At 42.3% G+C, this 18572-nt stretch overlaps 1 protein-coding gene across 5 annotated transcripts in view; it reads right to left on the bottom strand.

Moving 5' to 3' along the window:
* Positions 1–518: 518 nt before the first annotated feature.
* The window catches only part of DIS2 (Arp2/3 complex, 34 kD subunit p34-Arc), a 90455-nt gene continuing 72401 nt past the window's right edge, over positions 519–18572 (bottom strand). For 4 of the 5 annotated variants that reach the window (XM_087690133.1, XM_087690131.1, XM_087690134.1 and 1 more), the window contains 4 exons: positions 17866–17998; positions 5597–5688; positions 1029–1085; positions 519–928 (listed from right to left, as the gene is read on the bottom strand). In XM_087690133.1, coding sequence (XP_087546259.1) covers positions 860–928; positions 1029–1085; positions 5597–5688; positions 17866–17998 — 351 coding nt within the window. In that variant the 3' untranslated portion in view covers positions 519–859. The remainder of the gene's footprint in view (positions 929–1028; positions 1086–5596; positions 5689–17865; positions 17999–18572) is intronic. The other variant, XM_087690132.1, reaches the window with a different exon arrangement.

Below are 18572 nucleotides of genomic sequence, written 5' to 3' on the forward strand. Positions count from 1 at the left end.
AATATTTTGTACCTAGGGTTTGCTAGTAAGCTGCCCACTCCTGTGACTCCACACCCCAGCCCTCCAAGGGTCAAAATGACTACCATAACGGCTGGCATGCTCATGGGACACCATACACAACAACCTATTGCATATGACGCCTTGAAGCCTTGAAGCCTTGCGTCCATGAGTCGGTGGTGTGAACCAAGTTCTGTGGCAACACTGCTGTTGTTTGGTGTAACAAGACCAACCTGCCATCACATTTACACCACTGCTAGGACAATTTGGGAATCTCAACCATAAACCATGTTGCATGATCAATAGAGACATCCTGTTATATGAGAAGAGAGAAAATTTACAATATGCAGCCAGTTGATACTGAGAGGGGATTAAATGTCCTTGCATTAGAAGCACTGATAGACAGCCAGACACCTATGAAAACATACAGTATGTTGTTCCACGATGCTGTTCCTATAATGAACCTCAGCCAAATTTAGGTTTCATCAGACTCCTTGTACAATATGCAAAGCTATACAAGGTTCAAGCACAAAAATTGATTCCTTCATTTCAATCACAAATGGTACATACTCTATACATGAAGCCTTGGGATAATACATAGATGCAAAAGCTCTCAGCTGTGAAATTCTAAACCGCATTGAGATAACTAACCCCACAGGGGGCACAAAAGAAACTAGAAACCTGAGCGGATTCTCTTTCTACCATGCCTGGATTTTTGGGAGCTTTTAAACACCAAATACAGTGAGTAGAATCAGGGATTGGCTGCGCACACTTTGGAAGCACCTATCCTTAAATTTGAGTGCTCGCCACAGCATTACAAAAATTGGACCTGAAAAATCCACCCCCAGTGATCCTAAACTAGCTATTTGAATGAATGTGCTTGTACTGTCTTCTTCTCCTTTTCAGCATCAGGTCTTGCACGATTCAACGCCTGCAGAAGGCAGAACTTTGTCAATCAAAAGAATAAAGCGTGTAACATGATGAAATGGCAACCATAGTTACAAGTTAAGGATGGAAGCCATTCCATTTACCTGAATAAGTGTTTCAACTCGCCTCCGCATCCTGGTATGCATAAATGCTTTTGAACACTGCAACAAAAAGTGCAATTTCAGGATCAACTCTAAACAAAAGAGGCACTAAGAACTGATCTTGAAAACCACTTTAAGAGAAGTGCATTGACATCTCAAGCTCAATTACTCTCTTCCTTTGCAAGCACAACCTGACATCAAATATTCTGTGGATGGCTTCTGTTTTGACTTACATAAGCAATCCATGTGAACATCAGTACCCAACCAAGTGATGCAGCTAGCAAGACTTAAACCCACAACATCACAAGGACCCAAGTCTTAACTGCTAGGCCATCACCATTGGGATGCCATCAATTCCTCCTCATTTCTAAGGACATTGTTGTTCCCAACGTATGGCTTGGAAATTGAGGCAGAGGTCAATATCCTATCTAAAGTAGCTATATACACACTACAGATATTAGGGATGAACTTCTGTGAACCTTTTGATGTTCATCAAACTGATGTTTATGCCGGTGCCTCTAATCGTGTTGGAGACACAAAAAATACACAACTTTTTACAAATGAAGTTATTCAATGCTGATTTCTATCAGCCCATGTACTTTGTAAAAACTTTTGAGGAAAACTAAAATTCTCGAAGGACCTTTTCATTCTAGATTGTTGTGGTGTTGAGCATGTTGATTCTCGTTCTCTCCTTACAAACTAAAGTCTGAAGCTCACGAGAATGCTTCATTGAAGCTCACAAGAATGCTTCATATGTGACTGGCAGCATATTGCTTACCACAACTGCTGAAGTGGCATCCACTTTATATTGTTTTCCTTTGCAAGCACTTTGAATCATATAGTAAAAAATCACAACCGTATGTCTCAAACGAGCACTTATCAGCTGAAGGATCAAGAACGTCAACATTGTTTATGTTGTAAAAGTCTCCATAACTTTTACTTTTGAGGTTACATATCAAGGATTGGGACAGTGTTAATAGGTTGGAAACAACAATCAAGTCGCACACAAAGAGGATCGATGCATTAGAGTGTCCAATTCATTTGCAAGCAAAGAGAATGAAATCAATAAGATGGCATCCAAAATACAGATAATAACTTTCTATCTATAATGCATAACTCTAGTGCTCTATATCTAGCATGCTATCATCCTAAGGAACGTAAACATCATATTGTACCACTTGCTAAATGATAACTCTTTAACATTATTGTGATTAATACATATGTACATATGCACTCACACACAACATTATTGTGATTAGTACGCACACACACACACACGTCTGTTGTGGGTTTTTGGGGGGTGCACTATTTTTCTATGATGCATAACTCAAGTGCTCTATATCTTGCATGCTATCATCCTAAGGAATGTAAATATCATACTATACCACTTGTTAAATGATGACTTTGAACATTATTGTGATTAATACATACATACATATGCACACACACGCGCACACGCACACACAACATTATTGTGATTAGTACATGTACGTATGTGTCTCTGTGTGTGTGTGTGTGTGTGTGTGTGTGTGTGTGTGTTTTTTTTTTGGGGGGGGGGGGGGGGGAAGGGATGATGTGGTGTGTGTTTGTATGAGTCAATTCTTAATATTCAAGAAAATTACTAACTCGAATCAAGTCATTAATTATCCCTTATTCAAAAATGAGATTTGATTTAGGAGCAATTGGTTATTCATTTAGAAACTAGGTTTTGGCTATTTAAGGGACTCTCCCTCCCATTCTTGTGTTTGGAGAGTTGTAGTAGCAGCAAAAGGAGATGCATGCTTGCTTGCTTGTTTTTGGCAATGAACAATAGAAGAAAGTGTTACAACCATCCCAAGGTGTTAGATAACATAGCAGATCAAAATTAGGGTTTGTTGTTTACAACAGATCAATGGCTAGGGTTTGGATTTGCCATTGCTTGATGGAGACACTCCCAACAAAACACCCATTGGCCCCTTGTTTTTGTAATTTAATACTCCATCACCAAAGATAAACATAGGTGTATGACAAGTCACAAAACACAAAGTGATAATGGAAGGACACCGAGACGAAGAGTAACTCAGAGACTTTGAACAATGAATAATGAATGGATACAATGCTTAATGCAATAAATGCACTATGACCTTGAATTCCCGTGTCATTGAAGGACTGGGACTAAGAAATGAGTTGGTGAGTGTGTTGTACTCTGAACGGATCCCAAAATGCAGAAGAGAGCCATCAAATGTGACCAACAACTACAAACAGAGATCTAAATATCTGGATCAGGTTAATCAAGCCAATGGCAGCTCAAGAACAGTAGGCAGCACGCTATAAATGATCCAGAAGATGATGACAACAATTGGGACTGCAAAACACAACATACAAGCTGTCATTGGAAGGTTGGCGACTACTGAGAGCTGCGAAAACGAGCAATAAGAGTACTGAATGTAGCAAACGCAGGTATTTGGAGGCTTGGGGATTGTTGAGAGCTGCAAAAACAGGTAGTAGGAGTGCTAAATGCAGAAAACACAAGTATCTAGAGGCCAAGGGCTGACTACGTTTTACTCAATGCAGGTTAGGGGTATCCTTTCTGAAGTCTCGGGTCGCCTAGGCTCCTACACTGGGTTCTCGATACCTACCCTTGCCAACTTGGCACTAGTCTTATTGGAGCTATCAACCAAAAGAAGTGGAAATAAGCAGACTTGTCCAACAAAACCACTGGTGAAAGGGTTTGGCCTTGTGATAGTGCTTGCACGACTTGTTATGCATGCCCCACTCACAAAACAAAATAAAACAAAACTACATAGACCGGTTGGGACGAGTTGCCAGCTGCAAACGTAAGTATCTGGGCCGAAGATGATTGATTGCTAGGGGCTGGAGTGAGGCTGGCAGCACCATGAATAGAGGTATCCACCATAGAGGGGTATAGACAATAGTGGGAAGAAGGCACTAGCTCATGGAGAACCTGCAATGTGAGATGGACTGAGTGGAAGGGCAGCCCCCAATCTGTTGTTGTGGATCCTCCCAAATTAGGGCTTAGCTTATGGGACATAGACACTCTCTAGGAAAATTTGGTAATTTGATTAAAAGTTTGATAATAAGCATGTTTGGGACTTGCTTGCCAAATCATTGAAGATTCAGGGCAGACATTACAGCAAATGCATTCAGATATGCAGATCTGCTTTTTCAGCCACCAGAAGCATTAAATTCGACATCTAATCTCGGGAAAATGCATGTCAGAGATAAGGGTTTTTTGGACAGCAAGTTCACGGGTCTAAATTACTTCAATTTGACATTGAATTGAAGGTGCATTGGTTAGGGAAAAGCTCTTAGATTGTTGGACAATCAGGACTGAGGCCTCATTCAACGAATCCAATTGGGAGTGTGGCAGCAATGAGAGACCATGGATGCATTTCAGTATCATGTTGGTCAACATTGGAGTGATTGAGCACTATATGCTTGAAGACACACTGGTTTTGAGTGTTTAATTGAGATAGACTCAAAGCCTATTGGTCAAGGTTGGTTAGAGTAATTGAGGATATAGCAATTGGAGCGAATTCGGCTTCCAAATAATGAACGTGGACAAAGTAGATGTTGATCTAAGCAAATAGTGCATTTAGAGTTTAGAGCCATCTCTTTAAAAAAGCTATCATTGTAATATACTAGAACTCAAAAAGTATCGAAAGATTGTCGTGATTCAAGGTGAACATGATGTGCCAAATTCCTTTTTGGTTTGTTTACTTAAATCATAAAAACTTATGAACAGAAAAAACATATGGGGTATATATGATTTGGCCCATACGTATACACTAACTTTTTTTGGCCTTAGAAATAGATAAAAAGTTTCTCTATTATTATGAGCCTGGTGGTAAAAATTATCTATTTCAATAACCGGGTGAATTGCTGAAAATTTCTGCACTTAATGATTAAGCAGACAAGTGCCACCAGTGAAAATTGTATGATTAGTCGAGAAACCACTTACCTCATCATTTCCACCTTCCCCACCAATTTTAAACTGATTCAAGAATCTCTGTTCCGTTTAGAGAAGCTATTGTAAGGGGAAGCAGTCCCTAGTTTGTTTGGGTCTAGTTGCTAACACTACAACTTGTTGATAGCCTCTATACATTAAAGAGAAGAATGCAGGTAGGGAGAATTGTCTACAACCACACGAAGAACAAAGCATGTGAAAAAAAAGGTAAGAGTCCCTAGTTTGTTTGGGTCTAGTTGCTAACACTACAACTTGTTGATAGCCTCTGTACATTAAAGAGAAGAATGCAGGTAGGGAGAATTGTCTACAACCACACGAAGAACAAAGCATGTGAAAAAAAAGGTAAGAGTTGCAATCAAAACAGAAACACGCAACTCCAACGAGGCAGCCATACCCAAGATCTCTGTGTCCATCAACCACACCCCACTTGCTCTGACACACATGCATGCACCCACAGGCACTTGCAAACACAAGTGCGTGCATGCCCATACCCCATTAACATTAATGAGCCTTTTAATTTGAGGAGAAAAAGACATTGAACTGATTTAGTTATATTACTATTCATAGATAAAATGCTCAAGTAAAACTCAATCAACATCAATACCTTAACATGATAGCTTACATACGCATGAAATGTACATAGATTCCACACAGTCCTATCCAGCTTGTCACCATCCACGTGTCTTGGAAGAATTACTGTATGAAAGAGAAACAAAAAATTATTTGAACTCTAATACAGAAAAGAAAGGGTAAAACAATAAAAGGACCAACAAAAAAAGCCTCAATAACTGGTTGCTCAGGTACATTCTTTCTAAAATATATTAATCTATCAAACATCAGCCTGCTAGAGATTGAGGAGCACCAACATGCCTAAGACTTAGAGTTTGTTGTTTAGGCATTAGTGCATGGGTTAATAACTTCTATTTTGGGTCCTTGCACAAAGGTCATCAGGACTTCCCTTTGTTACCTCATACAAAAGTGTACTATGCCAATATATAGATAGTCTTGTATCTCATATTATAAATACTCCGTGCCGCCACACACACACACATGCACACACCCCCACCCACAGCCCCAAACTCAAATGCACAAGAGTGTTCAAGTGTCCCATAAGCAAACCCATACGCTTTGGTGTTAAGCTTAAAAAGATGCATTAGACATTAAATCTTCATTAGCTCATTAAAATAGCCCCAAAATTCAAAGATTACCAAATTTATGTATTCCATAAGCCAAAATCCTAATTTTGGGAGGATCTGCATCTACAACTAGGAGGATGCCCAGCCATCCTGTCCATCCCTTGTATTGTAAATTACCCCACTCCTTCCAAACCTCCATCCATCAAGCGCCTCATTCAACGTACTACCATGGTCATCTCCGACTATTGCCCTTTGGCCTAGCAACTCCAACAAGCTACGTTTTTCCCTAGCTTGTTGATGCCATCATCATCTTCAACACGTCTTTTTGCATTTTCAACACTTTTCTTCATGAACCTCTGCTCTTGACTGGTTGTCAAAGCACTCAGGATCCATCTCCAGTGGACAACACCCATCAATACCTCCCTCAGCCCACTCCCACAAGAGCCACTAGCTATTGGACAACTCTTCCCTTGAGCATCTTATACACTCTTTCCTTTATTTACAGCATTCATTCACTCACTTCAGAATTCTTCTTCTGTGTTTGTGTTTTTTGTGTTTGGCATCGTTGTATTTGTGTTGGAGTTCTCCGTATTTTAGTTGTGTGCATATACTCCGTGTTTTCTTTTGAAAACCCTAGCATATCTCCACATGGTATCAAAATCGATGCTCTTCTAGAGAGTTGTGTAGGGCTATCATCATGGATTACTTGGTTTTTTCTTCATTTCAGTATACATTGTGTGCTAATTCACGATGGCTCAGACCACTCCAACTCCGGATTCTCCAATGTTCTTTTAGGTTATTCCTTCGATGCAAGCCCTATTGAGGCATTATTATGGTCTTGATTTGGAGGACAATGCTCCATCTACTAACCATTCTTTTAGGGATCATTCATCGAGGCCCAACTCTTCTTCGTCTCATATTCCACACGTCTCAATTAGAGCACTCTACTAACGAGAGTGATCACCTCTCAGTTGAGGAAAGACTATCCACTAGAGACACAACCAAAAGTTCCGTTCTTTACAAACAATCCCGATAGCAAGCTTATGCAATCGATTTTTGTGTGAGTCTAATCACCTATATACTACAATTATATAGGGATTGACTATAAGTCACCATGGAGACCCAAATTGATACCAATATGGAATAGAAAAGAACTCTATGATCAAAGATATTCCACAACCTAATCCTTTAACTTCTATTTCATTCGAGCTTGAGTTTGGTACTTCATATTAATCTTTACATTTCCCACCCTTCCCTCCCCCTTTCACTTCACAATTAGATTTCTCTACATTCCATCTAGGCCCCCCTTTTTTAGACCTACCATAGGTTATCTCATCTTAGCTCACATTGTCTTTGACGCACATTTAGGTTTTGGGCCGACACTAAACACTCAAAGGTGTACCACTTTGCACCTAGATGCTTTGTTGTTGAGAAAGTCCCCAAGTACTATGCATCTTCCCCATATCCACAAGTGCATCACTCTCTTTCCTCTAGTCCTACTATGTGGGCAACCCCCTCTTGCACACTATACCACCCTCCCAAATTGCTCAAATTCACGAACCTTCTCCTCATGCTATAAAGCCACCTCCTTCAATAAAGCACTCTAGGGAGTGGACAAGAATCACCTCACTACTTAGACCAGTCCCACCCTCCCCAATTGATCCTAAACATGGACTGAAAATCCCCCTAGGATCCAATCTGCACACTAGACACAACACAAGACATATCGACAATAAAAGGAACTAGACATCAGACTCGTCTCCCAACCATAGAGCCAAATAGGCTCGCCCTTGAGCCTTGGAGCTAGCACTACTTTGTGTCATGACCACATCCAAGGATTGGCGTCTAATACCACAATCCCACACCATCCTAGTGTACAGATGCATCCGCCAATAGGTCAAGAGTCCAAGAGTGGTAATCAATATGTTGTAGATCATTTGTGCATTCTCAAAGTAATTGAAGAGTTGGAGTTGTACATTCAAAGTTTGCACTCAGTGTGACATTACACAGTGTGTATTCACTCTAAGTCACTTCATGACCATTGTGACCGATGCTACTAGCACCCATCCGAATGTCTAGGGACATGACATGGACCATGTTCCGATGCCAATGCTTAGTCTCCTTCTTTGAAGGAAAAGAGAAGTGGTAAAAGTCAAAACCTCATAAACATCCTCTTTGCATTACTTGCCTAAAAAGAATAGGTTTTGTACATTTTGCCAAGACCCAACCATGTAGATGACAATTGTCGCCCAAAGACCAAGGGCATTAGACCCACACCCAAAATCACACCATCTATAACTAAGGGTATTTTAAAGTTGAATCCACTCCCCATTCCCAAACCAACATCGAACCCTTCTGGCAATGGTAATGCCACACCAAGGAGGCTAAGAGGGGGTCTTTCCCAAGGAGAGAGCGCAATTTCTCCAACCCTGATATCCATGCTCATCGGTGGTCGGCCACTGATGTAGTGGATCTTGGATCTCCCACTCAATTAGTGTCTCACAGCATCTCTAAATGGTTCATTCATTATCTTCGCCTAGGCTAAGTTCTTAGGCATCCTAGGTCGTCATTAGGAACCTTAGGCTACTCAGACTTCACTTCCTTTAGGCTTAGCTGTACTTTTTCAAGTCTTCCACTTCACACTCACTTTTTTCATTTACTTTTCTTGCATCAACACCCATTCAGCTTTGTTTTTCATTTAGCAAAACATCCTTGGCATCTAAATATGAACCATATAGTATGTAGGATTCTTTTTTATTCTCTTATAATGGGTTTTGTGTTTCAATTCAAGACTATCATTGCAAATAATTTACCGGTCCTGACCGTGCTGAAAGTTTGTTTTTTGACTCTCAATTTGGTGAGTATTGCCTCTGTCCAAATGTAAACAGATGTGGCATCTTCTCTCCTGAGATCGGATCTTGGGCATCTTTTCCCCCTCTTGGCAACCGTCTTTCTTTCCTTTTAGTTGAGGTGTTTTAATCATTTAACATCATTTTCTACACTACTAGTTTATGTGTTTCATGTTAGATAGACTACGACATTGGTGGTTGTGCCTTCACATTCTTGAATGGAATAGAAGCCCTCTCCCAACATCAAGTTTCAAGCATACTATAACACTTGGTCAACATTCCAGCCATCTCTCGAAATCGAGTATAGACACAATTCGACTACTTGATAGCTGGCTCTTCCAATTGGGAAGCGTCAAGTCTTCCTCCTCCATTCTCTAGATACATTTACACTATGGACTGCTATCTCAGTGATTCTTGACAAGCATTGGAGTCATCTCCCAAAGATTGAGATTTGTGCTTGCCTACACCACTTGGTCAGCACAAGATCCCTCTCTCAAGATCAAGTACAATCATGTTTTGTGTCCCCAATCCTTTGGCTATTCTGACTAAGGGGTATTGTGTCTACCTTCATCATCAAGTACAATCATGTTTTGTGTTTCCAAATGGTTGATTCTCCTTTGGCTATTCTGACTAAGGGGTATTGTGTTTACCTTCATCATCAAATTTAACCATTTCATCTGGTTTCTCAATACTACGCAAAGACTAACATTGGATTCTTCTCCTCCTTTAGTATCAGCATCCATGATTGAGAGGGGGTTTCTACCCTTACATTGGTATTTACATGTTTTAGCATTGTCTTCGACATCAGCCTCCTTCCTTGTTGCACGTACCCTTTGCATTGCATGATCATCATTATCTTTGTAAAAGGGCACTTAGGCAAATGAACAATTTTTCTAGAAGGGTCACTGTCCAAGTGGCACCTTGCTACATGCACATTCTCATCATGGAGCATTCATCTATGCATCTCATTGTGTAGAGCATCCTTAAGTGGATCCTAAGCCACTTCCAATTGTGGCTGTTTTACCACCATTTTTCCATACTTCATCATCAATTTTTTGTTTGTCACCAACACCCTAGACACGTGATTGGGATAGTCTTCTATTTTCTCATGTTGGATCTAACCATCTCTTTATTTCCCCCCATGGGCATAGTTACTCCCAAAAAAAAAGAAGTTCAAACTGGTTTCATCGCCTTTGCAAGTTCTAATAGGCCACTAGGTAGTCGACGAGCACCCTTTCTCAGATATCTTGACCTCTCTAGGGTGACCCTTTGGGCTTTGGAGATAAGATAACCACCATCTTTGTAGTCTTGGTAGATCCTTGTGCAGCCAACATGCACCCTTGGCCCAATGCCCTAGCTACTTTGCAATGGGGTACCTCAAGATATTATGGGCTGAGCTATGCTTGCGGTCCCTTTTTGGTTCCAATTTGGGGCCTGAGAGGGGGTGTTAAGCTAAAAAAGATGCCAAACCCCTAATTTTAAAAGGATCCACATCTATAAATAGGAGGCTACCCAATCATTCTATTCATCCCTTGTTTTGCAAATTACCCCACTTCTTCCCAACTTCCATCCATCCGACGCCTCATTCAGCCTTTTGCAATGGTCATCTCAAGCTATCACCCTTCAGCCTAGCAACTCCTACAAGCTGTGTTTTGCCCCAACTTAGTGATGCCATCATCATCTACAACAGGTCATTTTTGCATTTTCAGCAGTTCTCTTCATCAGCCTTTGCTTCAATTGTGGTCATACTCTCAATGTTTTCTTTTGCAAACCCTTCCATCTCTATAAATAGAGTGTGCTAGGTCACTTATCATCAAATGCTGCCTTTGCTTCAGAATAGAGCCACCCAGCTTGCTGTCCAACACTATTGGATGTCATCATCAGTAGATCAGGCTGCATTTTACTGTTTCAGCACTCCCTCGTCATCGTCTGGTTGACGACTCAGCCCAGTCCCACAACAGCCATCAGCTGCTTAAGACTGCTCTTCCCCTGACAATTGTGTATATTCATTCATTCATTCAGTCAGCATACATCATTCATTCAGTTTCATCTTCGTTCTTTTGTATTCTCTGTTTTGTGGTCTTGTCTAAGTTATTGTGTTCAAGTCATGTTTGTGTGTTCTATGTTTCTCAATGCAAACTCCAGCATATCTTCACATAGTATCAAAGCCAGGGATCTACTAAAGAGTATCTTGTGGCTATCGTGAAGGGGTGTGTGCGCAAGTTACAAGAGTGACATGTAACCAACTTACAATGGTTGAGACACCTTACCCTTCAGAAGCCATCTCACACTTCACCATCACTACAGGCCCTAAGGTGGCATTATGCCCTCAACTAGGAGGACAATGCATCCTCCCTGTAATGGGGACATGAAATTTTTGAGATCCTTTGCTCTTGCTAGTGACATTTGATTACTTTAACAATCAAATGTGCAATGTTGTAAGGCACATGGCAGTTATTTCATGGTAATAAGCCAAGAACCTCCAGGAAGCAAGGAGAGTCAAAGGCAAAAGTTGTGATAAGTTATGCCAGTTCAGTTTTGGATGTCAATTGGTGTCAATTTTGGCCCTAGGACAATTAATTAGCCATTAAGTGTCAGTGGTGACACTAGGGACTACTCATTAATTTATTAATTAATGTGTGTCCAAGGGTCAATTAAGGCTTGGGACCACTTGGGGTTACAAATGGCCTAGTCAATCAAATTGTGGATGGCACATTTAATTTTGGGCAGTGATGAAAGTATCAGTTCTATTTGGACAAAAAACGGCCCTTTGCCCATCGCATCACGAACGCTGCCCTTGCATCACACCTCCGTTGCCATCGCGCCCATCCAACGCCACCATCACGCCCACCCAGAGCTCACCCCTGCCTATCAGTTCTCTTTGGACAAAAAACGGCTCCCTGCCTATCGCATCACGAACGTTGCCCCTGCGTCACACCTCCGCTGCCATCACGCCCATCCAGCGCCACCATTGCGCCCACCCAGAGCTCACCCCCGCCTTCCACAACATTCGCCTCCCCCTCCTCCCGCTGCCCAGCCTTCCCTCTCCCTCCATCATGTCGCGTTGCGCTGCCTTACAGCAGACGCACTGCGCCCACCCCTCCCCGGCCAGCTCCCGTCAGCTCCCCCCTCCTCCCTGCCTATCGCATCACGAACGCTGCCCTTGCATCACACCTCCGTTGCCATCGCGCCCATCCAACGCCACCATCACGCCCACCCAGAGCTCACCCCCGCCTATCAGTTCTCTTTGGACAAAAAACGGCTCCCTGCCTATCGCATCACGAACGTTGCCCCTGCGTCACACCTCCGCTGCCATCACGCCCATCCAGCGCCACCATTGCGCCCACCCAGAGCTCACCCCCGCCTTCCACAACATTCGCCTCCCCCTCCTCCCGCTGCCCAGCCTTCCCTCTCCCTCCATCATGTCGCGTTGCGCTGCCTTACAGCAGACGCACTGCGCCCACCCCTCCCCGGCCAGCTCCCGTCAGCTCCCCCCTCCTCCGCCAGCTCTTCCTCTGTCTCCCCCCCCCCCCCCCCCCGGCCTCCCCCCCGCAGTGCTTTGTCTCCCCTCCACCCTGACACGCTGCACGACCCCCCCCAACCCACCTGGCCACCAGGACTTCCTGCACAGCCCAAAGAGTGTAATCCCCTCCCTGCACGCGATACTCCCGTCTCCCTAGCCGCACGACCCCCGTCCAACGACCCCCGTCCGACAGTCCCCACTCAAGTATTCCGCCAGGTTCCGGCCTTCCGTGGAGACCAGTGACTACCCCACCGCCAAGAACGGAGCATCTACCCCCCCCCCCCCCCCCCACACATACCGTTGCTCCCTCCACTTGCAGCAACACACCCCCCCCCCTCCGGCAGCACAGTAGCGTGATCGGTAGGTCCTCAACAGGGTCGCGCAATGGAAACTGTTGGTCAGACGCTGATGCATTCTGTAAGTGCCCCCCAGTCAAATACCTTGCATGTTATCCTCTCTGAGAAACAGCTCTTGGCTATCCGTGTCACTGAGTTGGAGCTTAAAGAAATAGCAATTTTCGGTCAAGTAATAGAACACTCTCCTTCCAGTGCCTAGCTTCGGGATTGGTTTCACTCCACGATGCGCATTGGCACAGCGCAGATCGTGGAGGCAGTCCTCATGGGCTGAGGGATCTTCATGGTTCGTCTCACCTCTGCGGGCGCAACTCGTGAGTTAGTGGAGAGCTCGCCCTATGCCTCCACGAAGGGGGTCATTTACACAGCTTTTTGAAACAACTGGTTAATGCTTGGTTGTCAAGGAAATAACCACGCTCTTGGAAAGGAGGATTGGTCAAGTTGTTCCTTCATGATGGCTTGCACCAAGGACAATATGGCTTTATTCATATAAAACAAGATACAAAAGACTTGGCCAATGTACTTTTGCCCATTGGATATGCTAAGCATACAGATCAAGATGTTTTGATATTGCAGATTGATGTGAAAAAAGCATTTAATTTTGCGCATTGGGATTCCATCTCTCAAATGATGGGAGGACTCGACTTTGGACCAAAATTATAAAATGTCATTTTTTGGCTCTATCAAAATAGAAATGCTTCTTACATTCTTGGTTCTAACTTGACATAAACTTATTTGGGCAAATTAGTGAGGCAAGGTTGATCTTTTAGTTCTACGTTTTACATGATTGCTACTCATCCACTAATGTCACATCTTGATCATCTTGGTTGCACGTGGATTCTGATCAACTTCATGGGTTGCAATTTTAGGATGGTTCCACTTTTTTGGTTCGCATATATACTAATGACTCTTTTTTTATCCCTAAAAATGAACAAAAGAATCTTTCCTAGTGCATCAAAGACTTTGACATTGGCTACAAGTTTGCCCATTAATTTCAGAAAATCTAAATTGCTCCACACAAATGTTAAATATTTGCATCTTCTAATGTAGCGAGGTGAAAGCCCAAATTTGCATGTGATTTCTATGTTGGGTTTGATTCACACCTACACTCACAAAGAAGTATTGGTGATCTGCAATAGGACACTGGGGCACTTTTTACTCTCCTTACAAGAGGTTTTTTCCCCCTATTACATTATTTTCTATTTCGCGTATTTATGTTACACAATTCGGTCACTTACCATACTTTACACCTTTCAGGTGTGAACACACCTTAACAACCCTCATGTCTAAGGGTTGTACTTTGTACTTTCACTTACACGCTTGGAAATTGCATTGTGTGTCAAGATGTGTCTTCACTCTCACTCTCTCTACTATCTACTATGTACTTTCAGCTGAGAGCTTCCATCTCCGATCTCACATTTGGTATAAAAGCTCACGCTTGGCATGGTCCAGCTTTCCATCCCAAGCTCGTCAATCTCTGGCTCCAGCTCGTCCACTTGCAGCACAATAGTTCGCTACCTGCAGCTATCACCAGCAGTTCTGCAACCGTCACAGGCCTGCCACCCTACAGGCTCGCACGTCTATTGCCCATGTTCTAGTCGCAGTCCCCCGCCACCAGCGTCAACTCCACCTAGTCTATCCAAGCAGCCGCGTCTACCTCCAGCGCCACCTGCTACACTGCCCCTTACTCCGCTAACTGACACCAAGCCCGCTACCACCTCAGCCACCTTCAGAGCTCTACGCAACTCCACCAGGCCATCAAGATCCTCCCACCCTACTAGGCCACCAGCATTAAAGGTAAAATGGCCATTTATTTATTTTTTATTCAAATATCTAAAACACAGAGAGAGGCTTTTGTCCAAGGAGTGCATTTCTACTCCTGGACGTGCTTTCAGGCACACACATTGCAGAAATTTCTTGGGAGTTGGGTCAAAAATTTTGGGGCTTTTGGATGTTTAGTAGACATTGGCACATGCAATAACGATTCAATCTTAAATATACTGAAATTGTGCATTTTGGAAAGCTAAAATTTGGGGCTTTTGCATTTGTTGTGTTGCTGAGCATTGTTTGTGCATTGGACAATTATGATCAAGTGTAACACAGTTTTGCTAATTACAGCTTGGTGTATACTATGATTTTTGAAAATTTGCAGATTTCCTGGTTATTCCAACTTTGGTTCTTGCTTGTGTTTTTTTAAAAAGCACTGGCATTTATCATGGTCAATCAAGGACAGAGTGATGTATTAACCGATGTATCCAAGGAGGATAGATTGGACGGCAATAACTATTCTCTTTGGTCCTTCATTATGAAGAATGTGTGCTGATTGCAAAAAATCTTTGGGAGTATGTTAGTGGTGAAGAAGTCTGTCCTAGAGTTGTGGCTCCTGCAACACCTCTCCAAGGAGGATGTGGTCAAATGCCAGCTCCAACTCAGCCACTTCCTCAAAGATCAACTGGACAAAAGGCTCAGGACACACGGGATTCTCAAGCATTGTCACTGATTGCATCAACAATTCAGTCATCCATAATCCCACATACATAGTCTGTTGCTTCTTCACAAGAAGCATGGCTCACACTTGAGTAAATGTTTGCTGCAAAAAATGAGAGACACATCTCTTCCTTGAAAAGGGAGATTGAGAATGTGAAGATGGATGAAGATTATGCCCTCCAGGATCATCTTAACAAAATTCAAGACTTGCATGAGCAATTCATGAATGTAGATGAGTATTATTCTGATGCATAGATAATCTCTACTACTTTGAATTCCTTGCCGCCCTCCTATTTGGCCTTTCACGCGGCCTTGAATCTCACCATGAGAATTTTTCCACAACCACTTATCTTTCTTCAATTAGTTACTTTACTCCTAGAAAAAGAGCAAACAAGAAAGAACTATGGAGTGGATGTTGTAGCCTCTGAACAGGCGTTCATGGCAAGATAGAAAGGCAAGGGCAGCTAGTCTAGAAATGCTCCTTAGAGTTCTACAAGTTTAGGTACTTCACATAGCAACAAGAAGCAAGGGGGCACACAATCCAAAAAGGGCAAGTGCCATTATTGTAAGAAGCTAGGTCACTACATCATAGAATGTAAGAAGCGCATTGCCAAGGAGGAGTCGGCGAAGTCTGTTTCTGATGCACCTTCTATTGCTACAGATTTTGTTGCCCAAAGTGGAAATTGATAGTTTTATGTCCAAGGAAATGGAGTGTTTATGGAAAACTAAGAAACATAAGAAATGTATCAAATTGGATATATCAGAAGTTCTCTATTCGCATGGTGCACCTAATGTTCTTAACGTTCATTATCAGTAGTGCCATGTGAATTGGCTCTTTCTTGTAGAAATTTACTATAAGCGATATCAACCTTGGACTAAAATATTCACTACTTATACATAAATCTTGCACAAAATGCATTTGATCACTGAGCAATCATGCAGAAGATAAGACTTTGACACGTCTTCAAGGTTCTATTCCTATTTGTCTTTTTGCTACAAATTTGATTGTTAGTTGGAGAGAAGCCCAAATCTCACATCGAATGGACAGGTAGAACTGCTGCTGCAGGTAATTCACTTTGCAAGGAGAGTTTATGTTGAATGAAAGTTTTTTATCCTTATTTGGTTGTTGCTGCATCCAGAAATGCTCATGTTTTGGCAATCACAAGCTTTTCTGGAGTGGTTGAGGTTGGCATCCCCAGGGTGCAGTTATGACTTGTCCCCAAGCTAAAAGGATGTATGCTCTAGGTCATCACCATAGGCCTCCTTAAACTTGATTCAGAGTCTTTGAGCCCTTTCAGCCAGTTCCTCTTTTGAACCCTGGTTGTCTAGGAGGAGTTTGAAGAGAGAAGATGCAAACAGAGCAGATTTTTGGGGTGTCAAGAGACGATACAAAGTGAGTGAAAATAGAACAGGCGGCTAAGTTGGGTTGCTTCGACTCACGTTTCAGTGACCCTGAAATGTGTTTCACTATTACACTGACGAACATGATATGATGGGGTGGGCATGACATGGGATGATGGTGACGAGGGTAATGATCAGTAGAGTAGAGATTATCCAACCACCCTGATTGTGGACAGGAAGGGCTGTCACAAAGGAGGAAACAGCAAGGTCAGGCAAGAAGGGTGCAGCTGCAGATGGTGAGCCCAGGCCTGGCAAGGGCAGCACCAGCTAACACATAGTTGCACTAGTACCACGTACGAAAGGTTTCATACTATTACCATACTTTAGGTACCGTACCTTACGTATTAGTACCATAAGGTACCAACTTAATAGATACATCTTTCCCATTTGAACTGCAGTTTGGGACTAGCTAAATGCTCCTTATATTAATATGATTCTCCCATGAGATTAGGTTATTTGAGATTCAAACAATTTCTCTCAACTTTCTCTCTCTCAAGCCCACACTTCTTATTTGTATGATCATGCATGTATGATGTATCCACTCCCATCTATGTAGTTATAAGTTGTAGGTAGCAGTAGCGCGTGTTGCGCATGCAGCATTAGGTTTTGGCATGTTACCCTCAAGTACTCATCTTATATACTCTAATAGCATTGCTATTTAGACTTGAAATATCTATTCTATTATCTTTAGTCCAAAATAATCAAGTTTTTTTTTTTTCGTACTAATATCATATCGTACCTTATAAAATCTTAAGGTACTGTTTAGTACCGTATTTTATCGTACCGTACCGTATCGTACCTTTCATACCTGACAACAATGAGCTAACATAACTGAAAAGTTATGCTCTGTAAACTACTCCTGCAGCAAAAGAGAGTTCTTTTCCCTATCAGTTTTCTTTACTTCAAGAAAGCTACAATAAATGCCATAGCATTTATCAGGTAATCACAAGATTGCCAAGGGAAATCCAGCTGGGAAATGTCCACAAAAGCTGGCAACTCATGGGGAACTTTATCAGCATAAATTGGCATCATTTTCTGGCATGTCCATAAATCAACAAACTGCTAATACTGAGCATGAACCTTCATAGATATGAAATATAAATTGAAAAGCCCAGGATCCTTACCAAATGAAACAAACCCTGAGTTTGCATCCAATGCATGAGCAGGGGCACCCTTCAGTTCTGAAGGTGGATGAGGGGACCATTGGCATGGTGGTGCAGTATTTAGTCCAGTGGTACGCCTTGCTTCCATGAACTCCTGCAGTACCAAATTGTGAGAAGCATTCTTATTTTAAAAGTAGGACAACCAGTTTTCTAATGCATGTAACATCTAGATCAAGTGATTTAAAAACCAGAATTCAAACCTCACATTCACACTCCAATGGTATGAAAATAGATTTTCAACAATTGAACCAGAGACAAGGTCACCAAACACGGATAACCAAATCAGCCTGTTAACATGTCACTAATAATTATATGCATTATGTATAAACACTCAAGATTTGCTTTATTGTGTGCTTTATTATTGCATACTGCTCTCTTTTTCTACCTTATGCATTTCCTTTCCCCGGATCACCTCCCCCAACCGATGCAGCCTAAAATAAAACACCAAAATGTTGATTGTGATGCATTGCAGTGTGGCTTGTGAATAAGTAGATACTCCATACAGTTCAATGGAATTCAGACACTGATGTAGCTAGTAAAGGTTCAAGCATATCTTTAGCAGATGATTGTATCCTAAATGCCAATAAAATCTCAAAAGAAGTCACCCTAGTGCTTTGTCCAGCCAAGGATATCTACTCCTCCTACAAGGAGAAAGGACCCTAGAAATG

Source organism: Lygodium microphyllum, chromosome 12 (genome assembly GCF_053477565.2).
Source record: "Lygodium microphyllum isolate KBCC chromosome 12, Lygodium_microphyllum_v1.1.10, whole genome shotgun sequence".
Taxonomy (NCBI): Eukaryota; Viridiplantae; Streptophyta; class Polypodiopsida; order Schizaeales; family Lygodiaceae; genus Lygodium; species Lygodium microphyllum.